Source organism: Zootoca vivipara, chromosome 10 (genome assembly GCF_963506605.1).
Source record: "Zootoca vivipara chromosome 10, rZooViv1.1, whole genome shotgun sequence".
In the NCBI taxonomy this organism is placed as follows: domain Eukaryota; kingdom Metazoa; phylum Chordata; class Lepidosauria; order Squamata; family Lacertidae; genus Zootoca; species Zootoca vivipara.
Genome location: NC_083285.1, coordinates 41740716 through 41754839, shown reverse-complemented (window position 1 = coordinate 41754839; position 14124 = coordinate 41740716). Strand labels below are relative to the sequence as shown.

The 14124-nt window shown below is 39.8% G+C and overlaps 1 protein-coding gene across 4 annotated transcripts in view; it reads left to right on the top strand.

The window, feature by feature from the left end:
* The window catches only part of TEF (TEF transcription factor, PAR bZIP family member), a 29645-nt gene extending 17622 nt beyond the window's left edge, over nucleotides 1-12023 (top strand). For 2 of the 4 annotated variants that reach the window (XM_035127525.2, XM_035127523.2), the window contains exons 3-5: nucleotides 1154-1374; nucleotides 3003-3214; nucleotides 5206-12023. In XM_035127525.2, the coding sequence (XP_034983416.1) occupies nucleotides 1154-1374; nucleotides 3003-3214; nucleotides 5206-5227 (455 nt within the window). In that variant the 3' untranslated portion in view covers nucleotides 5228-12023. Of the gene's footprint in view, nucleotides 1-1153; nucleotides 1375-3002; nucleotides 3219-5205 lie in introns of those variants that run through there. The other 2 variants (XM_060279793.1, XM_035127524.2) reach the window with 1 other exon arrangement.
* Nucleotides 12024-14124: the final 2101 nt, after the last annotated feature.

Here is a 14124-nt window from a genome sequence, read left to right as displayed (position 1 = left end):
TAGGCAAGTCATCTCTATCCAACATCTGAAAATGTGCAGAGACCCAGTCAGGATTGCTACACCCAACATCTTCTGACCAATAGACATATCTTTTCACAAACTCGAGTTCTCTTCTTCATAGATTACTATCCAGACAGTGAAGAATAGCAAAATGTTATCCTTCACATGACGAAACAGAGCACATTAATACCCTGCATGTCTGGCTATCTGCTTTGGCAGACGTGATATTGAGAGGAATTGTTTTTCTTGAAAGCATGGATTTGTTAGCTGTTTTCATAAACAATTAATCTTATTTGACAGATGAACAAGGTGTGTGTGTGTGTGTATTTCCTAACAGGATTGTCTTTACACTCTTCCTGTAGGTGTTACTGCATATAAGCTAGTGCACAGTTTGTGGCAGTTAACACAAGAAGGCTGCAGATGCTGGCTTCTGGGAATGACCCCATCCATCCCAGATTCAGAACAAATTCTTACTGGATTGTTAATAGGATGTTAATTGGGATTAATAGCCTCCTCTGCACTCACTCATAGGCACACTCATACCTATCTTTTGTATGGGACTCCAATCAGGCTGGGGCAGTCCTGTGGCTTGAAATTAGAAGAAGGAATGTACTTTTTTGTTTTGCTGTCATCTTTCAATTTGCTGCTGTCCAGGTTTCCTTGTATATCTTAGGTGCATTTCCAAAATACCATGGATTGATGTGGGTTTTTTTTTTGGTGAGTTACATTAGCTAGGTGACCTGTTAACTGACCTTAAATTGATTGTATCCCAGCTCCTGCTGCAAGTATCAGGGTGTTTTGGTGGGATGAAATGGGTGCACTAACTCCTGTCACAACAGCACAGCCTTAAGGCTGCTTTATAGTGATTTTCTCCCTGTGGTCTTTTAATTACCCCCCTGTAACTAAGGTCAAGGATCTGTAACTAAAATCACACATTTTCCCTTGCATTCTTCCTTCCTCTCCCATGGGTGTCGCCTTTGTGTCTAGCTTTAGACCAGAAGTCCCTTGGGATGAGGACATGTCATATCCTCCTTTGTAAAGTGCCATGTACATGGGGGGCGTTAAATAAAGGGGGGCTGCTTTTGACCCTTTTGTTTCCTTGTTGCTATTTTCCTCACACTGACTTCCTGCTTCAATTTTTTTTCTTTGCCAGAATCCTCACCAGATAACGAGAGACTGACTCCCAGCCCTGTTGATCCCGAGTGTGTTGAGGTTGATGTGAATTTCAACCCTGACCCTGCTGATTTAGTGCTGTCCAGTGTTCCAGGAGGTGAGCTCTTCAACCCTAGAAAGCATAAGTTTGCTGAAGAGGACCTGAAACCACAACCCATGATTAAAAAAGCCAAGAAAGTCTTTGTCCCGGAAGACCAAAAGGTAACACCTGGTTTTTATCACAGTGTTAGAATGTGAGTTAGAGAATAGTGTTCATGTATAATTTTTTAGAATGAGTTATTGCATAGATGGGAGGTAATAATGAAAAGGTTATTGGGAGCTGGTTTGTTCACTACTGTTCTGGTTCATAGTACTGGAATTTCCTACAGCCCCCCCCCCCCTTGGTAAATCAGCTGACCCCTTTTGACCCATTGTATTGAATGTTTGGTACAGAGGTATGAGCAATGTGAAAATGCCTTCATCCTTCTCTAGCAACTACCGTGTGTGTGTGTGTGTGTGTGTGTGTGTGTGTGTGTGTTAACATACACATAAACATGTTATTTGCAGATACATTTTTTAAAGGTCATCAGCATTTGGTCAGGCATATTTCTATACAGTGGTACCTTGGTTTACAACCATAATCCATTCTGGAGGTCCGGTTGTAAACCAAAGCAGGTTGTAATCCAAGGCGCACTTTAACAAATGGGGCCTCCACCCCAAAATGGGTTGTAATCTAAATACACTAAAGGGACACACACTTCTGGGTTTGACATGATTGTAATCCAAAACAGTTGTAATCCAAAGTGGTTCCAAACCAAGGTACCACTATATTTCAACAGAAGTATAGTATCCTGATCAAATGAAGTAATAGAATTACTCTATTTTGCCTTGGTCAGACGATATCTTGAGTACTGTTTCCAGTTCTGGGTGCTACAATTTAAGAAGGATATTGACAAGCTAGAACTTAAGCAGAGGAGGGCAACTAAGATGATCAGGGGTATGGAAACCAAGCCTTACAAGGAATGGTTGAGGGAACTGGATATGTTTAGCCTGGATAAAGAGGAAACATGAGAAAAGATATGACAGCTATCTTCAGATATCTTAAGGGCTGTCATATGGATGATGGAGCAAGTTTGTTTTCTCCTGCTCTGGAGGGTAGGACCCAAACCAAAGGATTCAAGTTACAAGAAAGGAGATTTCAACTAAACAGCAGGAAGAACTTTCTGACAGTAAGAGCTGTTTGACAGTGGAACAGACTCCCTCAGAAGTTGGTGGACTGTTCTTCCTTGGAGGTTTTTAAGCAGAGGTTAGATGGCCATCTGTCAGGGATGTTTTAGTTGAGATTCCTGCATTGCAGGGGGTTGGACTAGATGACCTCTGGGTACCTTCCAACTCTACAGTAATATGATTCTATGATCTAATAAAGCAAAATTATCATATTTTTCCATCTATAGGATGCCACCATGTATAAGACGCCCCCTAATTTTTGACATTAATTTTTTAGTGGAAAAACCTAGTCTTATACACAGAAAAATACAGTATGTCCCACTAAATCCTGTTATATAAGTAAACCCAGCTGTTGAAGTGGATGGTAACCACTGGAGCTGTTTTAAGATGTGTTCTGTCTGTTGCTCAGGACTGATCAATCTAATAGATTGTTTCCTGTGCCAGATTTCTGAGTAGTCCCCACATATGAGACACAGCAATTATTCTGGAAGTTACTAGGGCATAGATAACTCTTGCTAGGCTGGGTTGCATAGCTGGTCATAAGAAGAGGCCATATAATAGGTACTTATTGGCTTTTTGATACCTGAAGTATTTCACTATTGAACTGATTTTTTCCCCTCTAGGATGAAAAATATTGGACTAGGCGGAAGAAGAATAATGTGGCAGCCAAACGATCTCGTGATGCTCGTCGCCTGAAAGAGAACCAGATCACAGTCCGAGCTGCCTTTCTGGAGAAGGAGAATACAGCTCTGAGGACCGAGGTGGCAGAGCTGCGAAAGGAAATGGGAAAATGCAAGAACATTGTCTCTAAATATGAGAGCAGATATGGACCCTTGTAAGCAAACCCTTTTCCCTTACTTTGCTCACTCTGTTTCAATAGAGACTGATGTTTGTAGTTCGGTTGTTCTGTAACCCTGAACAGGATTCACTTCTGCTGACACAACTTGGTCAGGAGCTTTCTGATCTTTGTGTTGCAATATGCCAATTTTTAATATTTTTTAAAAAACAAATTTAACACATTTTAAGAACTTGGTGTTGCTAATCAAATAACACTAATTTGATGACTTGAGGAATAAATCTGTCTATGTCGCTAGACTGGCAGGGTATTTTACTGTTGTCATGTCTGGAATGGAAGGCAAATGGTTCAAAAGTATTTTCCTTTAAAACAAATCATACAATGTGGAAGGAATCATGCTGAAGTAATTGCTCCCTTTTCCAAGTTATACATATTAAATAATATGATGTGCAGGACTGATAGTTTTCTCTTACTTTGAGAACAAGTATGAATCTTCTTTTCAGTTCTGGGCCTTTTGATTCTATTGGGCAGAAATGTGGCTTTGGCTTCAATCCTAACCGTGACTACTCAGAAGTAAGTCCTGTTGAACGCAGTGGGACTTACAAATAAGTGGGGTTTCGATTGCAACCTTATCAGCTGTGTACCTGTCCAAACAACACTGCTGTGGGTGTATTACTTCTGGACAAAATTTTATAAATTCCTTTGCATATTGTAAAATGGAAGCATTTCCTCTTAATTGATTTGGAATTTTTTACTTTCATTTAAGCAATTTGTCTCCAAATCACTTACATTAGTTTTTTTAAACTAATATGAGTGGCTGTTGAGAAAATAACCAGATTCACTTAAATTACAGGTTCAATTCATTATAGTAAATTCCTCCACTTAATTCTTCAAAGGAGTATATTCTTATTCTTCAAAGGAGTATATTCTTATTCTTATTAAAAATATTACAATATTTGTGACCTACAGTTGTAGGATAATATTAGTCCTGAAAGAGCTTGCTTTAGACCAGGCATCCCCAAACTGTGCCCCCCACAAGATGTTTTGGCCTACAACTCCCTTGATCCCTAGCTAACAGGACCAGTGGTCAGGGAAGATGGGAATTGTAGTCCAAAACTTCTGCAGGGCCGAAGTTTGGGGATGCCTGCTTTAGACCCATTAAAGTGATGCTTTGCTACATTGTTGGTTCTGACCTCCTGGCCAATATAAGAGGTGGGTGGGGCACATTACCTTGCTGCAAGCTATTTAATTTATTCATTCTTTTGGGTTGCCTTGCATATGGTTTCCCTGACAGCTGCATGCCTTGTGTCTCAAGCATATTTTAGTGCTTATCTTGAAAAGAACACACAAGGCTTTCCCCATAGCTGCTAATAATAACCTCCTCCAGCTAAAGCAGCATACATTGGTGTAATACTAGAGACCTTCTTCAAGGCCATTGGTTGCAAGGATACATAAGAATATCAGTAATACAGAAGTAAATGGGTACCTTGAATTTTACCAGAGCCAGTTCAGGTGCACACATCCCCTTGTAGCAAAAATTTTCAGCATGTAATATACTTTCTTAATGATCAAGGAGATAAAAATGCCTGAATGCTGAACTAGCTTTCAGGCAGAATGAAGGGTTTTCTTAAAGGCATTGTGTGGTACATTGCTGCTGTTTTAGGACAATATAATCTAGATGTGCTGCAGCCAGTGCCCACCCACCCACTTTTTAAAGGGAGGTCACGTTAGTGGTGTTAAAAAACACCAGGTATTGGGTATGGATCAACAGTTCGACAAGCTCTACCATGGCTCATTGATAGAAATGGGAAGCAGTTTAATTTTGTGCAGTTAAAATAAATTTCGTAGGATTGTTGTTCCCTTTCGTGATACCTTAGACTCAGCGGAGTGGTTTTTACTGTCAGTGCTAGTGTAATGCTCCCCAAGTAGTCTGTTTCCTTTATAATGGGGAATTGGTAACATCCCTGAGAGTGAATGTAAAAATATGCTGTTTTATAAATAGTCATATTCTTGCTTTGCTTTGTTTAAAGTGACTTATCCGATTCCGAGTGATGCAACTTTAAAGACTCTTAAAATCACAAAGAAACTAAAAACTACACATGAAACCACCTGCCATCAGAATGAATAGTGAAAGATGTGAGGTGTTCCACAACTGATGATGACCCTGCTTGCCTGCAAGTACCTCCCTCTGAACTACCCAAGGGCTGAGCATGATGAAAAGACCAAGGTCTCTAAGGATACATTTCTTGTTGTACTGCTATTTTTCCTTGTACCCACAACATGCAGTACAGTTATTAACTCTTTTCAATGACACTTGGTGCTCGTGTCCTTGAGTTCAGTTTGAATAATTAGTGGTGATCCTTTATTGGGAGGAAGGGGCAAGTATTAAGGGAATATAACTATAAATATTCAAGATTTCCTTCTGTGTTTCTTTTTCATATCTGTTCTTTGCTTTAGAATGGATATCAATATTGCAGCTAAATTCTGTTAATCTATTGTATCTTGTACTATTGGAACAGAAACAGCATATATATGTGGAAAACAGATTAAAAATAAATATGTTTTGGTGCAATATTCAACCAACATATCAATTAAAATAGAAGTAATGGGAAATAACACGTACCCCAAGATGCACTATATCTTAACAAATGCTAGCACATTAGATGCACCTTATTTTCTCGGCTGATTAAAGCTGACACTCACTTTCTGAAATTAGCACTTTTTCTTCAGCTTGCTGATTCTGACAATAGAATGATTGTGATGGCATGCTGATGCATTTTCACAATCTACTTGTAATAATTCTAAGAGATTTCTATTTCCTTACTTTCATAAACATAGATGTGTAATGAAGAGGGAGTATAATAAAAGGACAGGTTGCGAAAGTAGGGTAAGTCAGTTACTCATTTTATCTGCTGTTGCCTATCTTCTAGAAGATGCAAGTTCAACATGTACAGTAGTTTACTTTCTCTTGCTGAATAAATTGCCCCAAGTCTCTTATCAAAATTAGTGTGGCCTTCTGATTGCCCCAACTGAATAATGCCGCAATAATTGCTGATTTTCATTTCTTCTACCTGGTCCTGTACGTGTTAGAAATAAAATAAGCAACGTTTATGCTGTTTTCCCCTACTATTTTTCCCTTAAATATTTCTGAATTTCACTTGAGTGCCTGTACATAGTATGATGAGCATTGGACTCATAAATCTGAAGCATCAGACATCGCACAGTTGGAATATCCTATCAGATACATGCCTATGTGGTAGCAGAACCTGTTGTATAGACCCTAGGGACAGCACAGTGGCTTGTGGAAATAGGGTATTTCAATTCTGTAGAAGTTACACCCTGAACGTGATCTACAATCTACATGAAATGTGTCAAGAATAGATATATTGCAAAACTGGATAAAACCCACACCCATTTGTCATAGGACTAATGACTGGGTTAGCAGGCTTCCATCAGTTGATTAGGAAAGCATAGCACAGAGGTTGCCAACCTTTTAAGGCTTGTGGGCACATTTGGAATTTTGGACAAGTGCACCATCCCTTCTGGCCACTTCCCTCAGCCAGATCAGCCTCCCCACAGAAAGAAGAATTAATCTGGGCCTTGAAAAGGACATGGAGCTAAAAGAGAAAGTGGAAAGAAGCATCATTCTTCCAATCTCCTCATTCAGCTCTATGCGTTCCCCCCTTGCCAGCTCATCAAAAGGGCAGGAAGTAAGAGGGGCTTATTTGGCCTGGCAGAACCATGAGAAGACCTCAAGGGCACTATTGTGCCTGCAGTTCAATGCTGACAATATTTTTATAACATTATACTGTTTCAAAATTCATAAACAGAAAACATATAATATGTGCATGGAGTCACAAATTAATAAGAATCAAAAAATGTTCCATGTTCATGGATTATTTCTTTGGTATGGGAGGTAGATAATATATCATTAGCATAACCAGGTCTTCCACCTTCATCTTGGTAACCAATTTATAGTGATAACAGTAGAGAATAATGTTCTTAATTTGCACTAACGTTTAACATTAATTTGTCCAAAGAAATAGTGCAGGATGCCTGCTGTAAGTATGCATACACTTCTACATACTGCTATTTAATTATATAATGGAATGACCAGAGTGTGATCTGTAGGATTACAGACCTTGAGGGGAACAGTAATCTCTTTATGGATACCCAGTTACTATCAACATGCCACTGAAGATTCAAGGGTTAACAACTTTTAATTTTTTAATAAATATTGTAGAGAAGAAAGAAAATCTTCAAAAGCAAATAATCCATATAATAGAGAATTTTGTTATGGTAATCTTAATGTACATGATCATCCCCTTGAGAGAGATTGAAATAGAATATCCCCTCTAACTGAATTTCATCCATAGATTAAATTAATTGAATAAATAATTTGTATTTAAATAATAATTTAGAAGTTGATCTTCCTTTTCTTAAAGATTTCATTTCATTGTACAGGCTTAGCATAGGCATTTAACCTCTGTTTATTGGTTTTTAATCATTATTTAATAGTCATGTGAGATTTCTACTTTGCAACTAGAGCAATGATTTAGGTTTAAGGCATAATTTGTGGTTCTTTGTGATCAATCTCTGTGCAGGTTTCATGTGGAATTTTGGTGGAGTTTCCCCTTATTCATTACTTTTGTATCATTCATTCAGGAAGTAATGGAGGCATATACTTAGTGCTGTGGGTACTGAAGCCTTTATAAGTTTTTATATTAAACCTATGATATTAATCTTGGTTGCTGTTTTGTATAACTATTAAATTCCCAATGTCTTTGCGGGTGGGTTTTTAAAAAATATATTCATTGGCACTTTCCCTTTCTGTGCTGTGCTGTGCTGTATTGTGCCGAATAACCAAGTATTCTAGATGTAGAGCTTGCTTCTAGTACTCCCTAGTGGGCCGTCCTTCTGTCAGGTATCAATATAACAGGTGCAGTTAAAGAGAACCAGCAGCTAAAGCTTACAGAGATACTGTAAAATTGTTAAGAGCAAATATATTTTGAGTAGTTAAGACATACTAGAATCTCTATGGTGTTGTTTTTTACAGAATTCCTAAACACCTCTGGGCCATAAGCATCGAGTTCAATTTTTTTTCTACCCCCACCCCAAAAACACAGAAAACCCACAGAAATTGGGGATGTTTTAACACAGATTCTCATGTTGAGGCTGATTCACCCAATAAAGGCAGCTATACAAAACTGAATTGTTTCAACTTCTAGAGTAACAGAAATCTTACAAATCTGAACCTTTGCTAAGGAAAAAAAAGGTGCATTATCGATCTTTTTGTATATGCACCTCTGCTTTCCTGGAAAAAATTGTAAAGAGTTCACTAGTATTCATATACCTTTCAGCTAAATAGCTACTTCATGTATTTCATGTGTGCACCCTTTTAGATCTGCCTTTTTAAATGCTCACCTAAATGTTGTGAGTGTGATAACCATGTGTTTGCAAACATACATAATACAGACTCACTTAAAATATAATTTTATATCCTGCGTACATATAATAATAATTAGAATAATTTTATTATTTATACCCCACCCATCTAGCTGGGTTGCCCCCAAAAGTCTCCCATCCAAATAATTGATCAGGTTGACACCTGCTTGGCTTCACCTGCAATGCTGGAGCCTCAGGCATCTACGGGCACAACTCCAGGCAGCCTTGATTAACTGCACCTCACTATGGAGCACACGGTCTGTGACAGATCTGAGGTTTGCCTCTGTGCAATGTGCATAGCAGCGCTAATGCTGGCAAATTGAAAATTCTTAACTGATTACTGTCCCTTTTTCAGTTTGAAAACCAGTTACAGAGAGAAGACAGGTGTGACCTGTATAGAGCAGTGAGATTTGTTTGGAAGAAGCTTTATCTTGTTCAAGCATGCTCTTTAAAAACAAACAAAATAAAAAAACTGTTTCGCAAGTTTGCAGCCAAAGCCAGGTGTGCATGTGGCCAGGGGCGGAGGAAGGGGGTGAGGGGGAGCGGTTCACCCCAGGTGTCTTCGCTGAGGGGGGTGACATTCGGTGTGCCGCCCACCCGTGACTCCCAATCCTACCCTTTGCCGGTGGCATTCCCCCCTTCTTCTTCCTTTGTTTTGACAACTTGGGAGAGGCTTGGGAGTTGCAATGGGCAGCACACTGAATGTCACCCCCCTCAGTGAAGACACCTGGGGCTCCCTCCGCCCCCAGCTGCAGGGTGCATTCACCTAGCGTGCACCTGGGAGGGCACCCTCTGCGCCCCGCCCCCTCGGGAGCACGCCCACCCTGGTTAGCGCGGGCATATGCTCCGCCACTGTGTGTGACACTGATAGGATGGCAACTACAACAATGCACACACAGTTTTCCGCTTTAAAAAAACACTTTTGTCCTTTTTTCATTAACGAAATAAGGCAAGGCTGATTTCTGAGCCAGCATTGAATTCACTGGTATGCAGATCTCATTAAGCTGAGAAGCAGGGAAGAATTCACTGGATGGTATGCAACTACGTTTTACTCAAAGTAGATCCATGGAAACTAATGAACCTGACTTAAATTAGGTCCAGTAATTTCAATGGGTGTAGTCTGAATAAAACCCTCTCTTTTCCCCCTGTGGCTCCAAAACATACTCTATATATTACATCTGCTTTTCTCAGATTTGCCACAGAAACTATAAAAATACTTAAGTGAATGGCAACTACATTCCCTCACAATGGCAATGCCTGGTATGTCCCCCACCTTGCTAAACAACTTTCTTATGAAAACAACACAAGTTTATGCTCTCCTGGGCTGAATGGTGCCAAGCAAGGAAGATTTAACATTGTAAGAGACAAGGCATTGCTGAGTTCAAAGTCATTCTCATTGTGAACTTTAGATACTACAGTAATTCTCTTCATTTGAGTTAATTTATAATGAGAATTGCTTTTGATGTGAAAGCTTGTCAACTTGATTATATTTCTGGTGAACTTGTACTATCTAATTATAATGAAAAGAATGTGAGGCTGAGGAGGGAATGTAATAATTCTGTTTTTCAGACTCTTAATAATATATCTCCCCCCCCCATAACCTCCCACTGCTCCATTAATGCACATGGTTCTTACTTGTGGTTCCTAGTAGTGCTTTCTTGTGAACTTTATCTGAATTAATCAGCAAGGCAGCCTCCTAATACAAAACTGAGGCTGAGGTGTTCTTTGTATTGTTTTGCTGAACTAGGATAACAATTACTGGTAACTTGTGCTTTGAAGCATCAGTTGGCAAGGTGTTAAGTTGGGTCCAGAATAGCAGAAGTGTAGTGTTTTTCCATTTGTGTCTGAAACACGGTAATAACATGATTATTGGAATACTGTATTTTGTACAACAAAATATGTAAATACACTTTAATATTAATCTCAGTCCTCATGGAGTAATAAGTGCTTTCATTGTAACCTCTGCAAATTAAGATATTTTAATGTAGCATGGTTTGAGGATTTTGTTTCTTAGAAAATGCAGAAATCAAGCAAAATTTAATTATTGTAGAGCTTTGGTTTGTGATACTTTCTGTTTACAAAATGTTTAATAAACCACAAAAAGCAGAGACACTGAGAATTGGCATGGGAGGTATTTCTGTGGTCACTGAGTTTATTCATAATCATACTCAGCTGGTTTTATTTGGAGGCAAGCCTATCTTGCCAGCTAGCAGTATCTTCATGCATTAATTCCTGTTGGCAAAAAGCACATGATGATTTCAGAAATGCAAACTACTCTGAATGTTGTGTTCATATGTGCTCTTTGCACCAGTCTGGTGTGAATTGTCATTCAGCACACTATACATTAGGTTTATGGTAGTTTAGCCATAAAAAACTGGTAGATGAATTTGGAAATAGTTTTTTTGTCAGTATTCTACATTGGGATCTGGTGCATGCAACGTACTTCCCTTAGCGTTTCTCCAGCTTAGTGACACTATTTCTGCTGTTAAAACTCCATTATCATTGGCATGGAAAACTTTATCTCGGGTCAGCAAACTTTTTCAGCAGGGGGCCGGACCACTGTCCCTCAGACCTTGTGGGGGGGCGCACTATATTTGGGGGGGGGGGATGAACGAATTCCTATGCCCCATAAATAACCCAGAGATGCATTTTAAATAAAAGGACACATTCTATTCATGTAAAAACATGCTGATTCCCGGACCTTCCGTGGGCCGGATTTAGAAGGTGATTGGGCCGCATCTGGCCCCCGGGCCTTAGTTTGGGGCTCCCTGCTTTATCTGCTTATAAAATAGCTGGATACGGTGTTCCTTTAAAAATATGTTCTCAGATAATCCTGCAGCGTAGCTATGTTATTTTTCCATAATTAGATTAACTACTCAGGAGTTTCATTGTCTTTAGTCCCTTCTGTTCATTTGGAGCAGCAGGTAAGTGTTTAGCTCCATTTGTCATTAAACGGGGAAATGTGACTGCAATATAAAATGCGACCTTTTTTGGTCAAAACTACTCTTTATTTTTGCTGTATAACATTTGCATTTCTCTTTGATGCGTTCCAGTATGTACTGAGTGAATGTAAAAATGTCTCTATCCCTACCCCCCCCCATACGCAAATGAATAAGACTATCGAAAGGACTTAAAAATGATAATCCTGGTAAGAAAAAAAACACATGTTCATACTCAAAGCCTACCTGGTATTCATTTTTATGACACTTTCTAAATGATAGAATTAAGCATATGAGCTCTTTGATTGTGGAAGCCTGAGCTGGATTGTCTGGGTATGTTAAAGTCTCTCTGCTAAGTGTCTTTTTAAAAAGAATGGTTTTGTTTTAAAAATGTAAAGTTTTGACTGTATTGAAATGTTGGATTTCTCCCCTCTTAAAAATAAATAAAGTGTATATTCTACTAAGTTCAAGGTATAGTCACTGCAGTATATTGTTTGCAAACTGTCACCAGAACATAAAGAAGTAGTGCAGAGCCTTCAGCTGTGTCTGATGTCTGTCTGAGTTGGTGTCAATAATCACTTGCAGAAGTCAGGCTGTACTCTTGCTTCCTATATTTACAAGCTTGCCCAGGCCATGAATGAACACAAAAGTTTATTTTATTTATATTTATTTCTCCTCAAGTTTTTACCTTGTGAGTGTATCAGAAATACAGGAATACCTCAGAGATATTCCAGATCACTGTATTAAAACAAATATCACAATAAAGGGAGTCAAACTTCTTTCTTTTCTTTCCCAGTGCATATAAAAGTGTTGTTTTGTAATGTAGTCTATTAAGGCAGGAGGCTGCAGGAGTGAGAGGGGAAAACCCGGCTCCAGCCCTAGTCCCCACCACTCCAGCGCCCAGAAGAGAAGCAGCAGCAGCCGCCCAGCTTGCCACAACTACAGCCAATATCTGTGGAGCACAATAAAGCTGAACAGGGTTGCTTCTCCTGAGAAAGAAAAGCAAGTGCTATGTACTGCGCTTCTTAAAATGTGTGTGGGCAGTAGGAAGCAGGACATCGCATCCTGAGTAATCCCTCCTGAAGCACTTAACACTCCTAATGTTTATGGAAACACTACCTATTTCACAAATGGTCTCCCACAGGCTATTGTTGAAAATCTTGAAACAAAAGGCAAAAAAATTATCTGTTCCCTTATACAGTACTAGAACCGCCTTAAAAGGGGAGTGGGGATGGAACCTCTTGTGGGAATTAAAACTTCATATGCTGTGAAGAATCTATGGATGGAAGATCTATTGTGGAAGCACCACGAATCAATAGTAAATTAATATTACTATTAATATTATTAATATTAAAGTGGTTAAACCACTGAGCCTAGGGCTTGCTGATCAGAAGGTCGGCGGTTCGAATCCCTGCGACGGGGTGAGCTCCCGTTGCTTGGTCCCAGCTCCTGCCAACCTAGCAGTTCGAAAGCACGTCAAAATGCAAGTAGATAAATAGGTACCGCTACAGCGGGAAGGTAAACGGCGTTTCCATGTGCTGCTCTGGTTTGCCAGAAGTGGCTTTGTCATGCTGGCCACATGACCTGGAAGCTATACGCCGGCTCCCTCGGCCAATAATGCGAGATGAGCGCGCAACCCCAGAGTCGGTCACGACTGGACCTAATGGTCAGGGGTCCCTTTACCTTTACCTTTATGCTGTGAAGAATCTATGGATGGAAGATCTATTGTGGAAGCACCACGAATCAATAGTAAATTAGTATTCTTAAGCACCAGAAAGGGTTGCTTAAAAAAGTACTAAAAGCTTTCCCTAGAGCATAAGTACCGAAGTTAGATGCCAATCATGCAAGTCAAATTACATCCTATGCAGATGGAAAGAGAGAACATTAAATTGCCTACTGGAGCTAGTCATGCCACATGTCACTTACTGCTTCCTTAGCAATGAAGTCAGTTTCCAGTAGGGTAAGAACAGGGGTCAGCAAACTTTTTCACCAGGGGGCCAGTCCACTGTCCCGCAGACCTTGTGGGGGACCAGACTATATTGGGGTGTGTGTGTGAATGAATTCCTATGCCCCACAAATAACCCAGAGATAAATTTTAAATAAAAGGACACATTCTACTCATGTAAAAACATGCTTATTCCTGGACCGTCCGTAGGCTGGATTTAGAAGGCGATTGGGCCGGATCTGACTCCCAGGCCTTAGTTTGCCTACCCATGGGTAAGAAGATGTGGCAATCATGAACAAAGAGACAAAAAAATCCCCCACTTGCTAGCTTGAACAGAGTTTGCACAACATGATACCTAGACTGCCCCCCCCCCCATTGCAGAATACCTGCCTCTTGCCCTCTGAATGCTGATGGGCAGTAGGAGTTTTGTGGTAGTGTTTGGCATTAGGATAGCAACTATTGATCACAAATGTTCTAGGATTTTTGTTTTTGACAAATGGGGTTTGGATATGGAGGTGGAAGAAAGACAAGAAAAGTTCAAACTTGGCTATCTTCATGCAACTTGAGCTAAATATGGCTTTTAAATGACAGTGTAGAAATCTTTGGGACTTGGGGGGGGG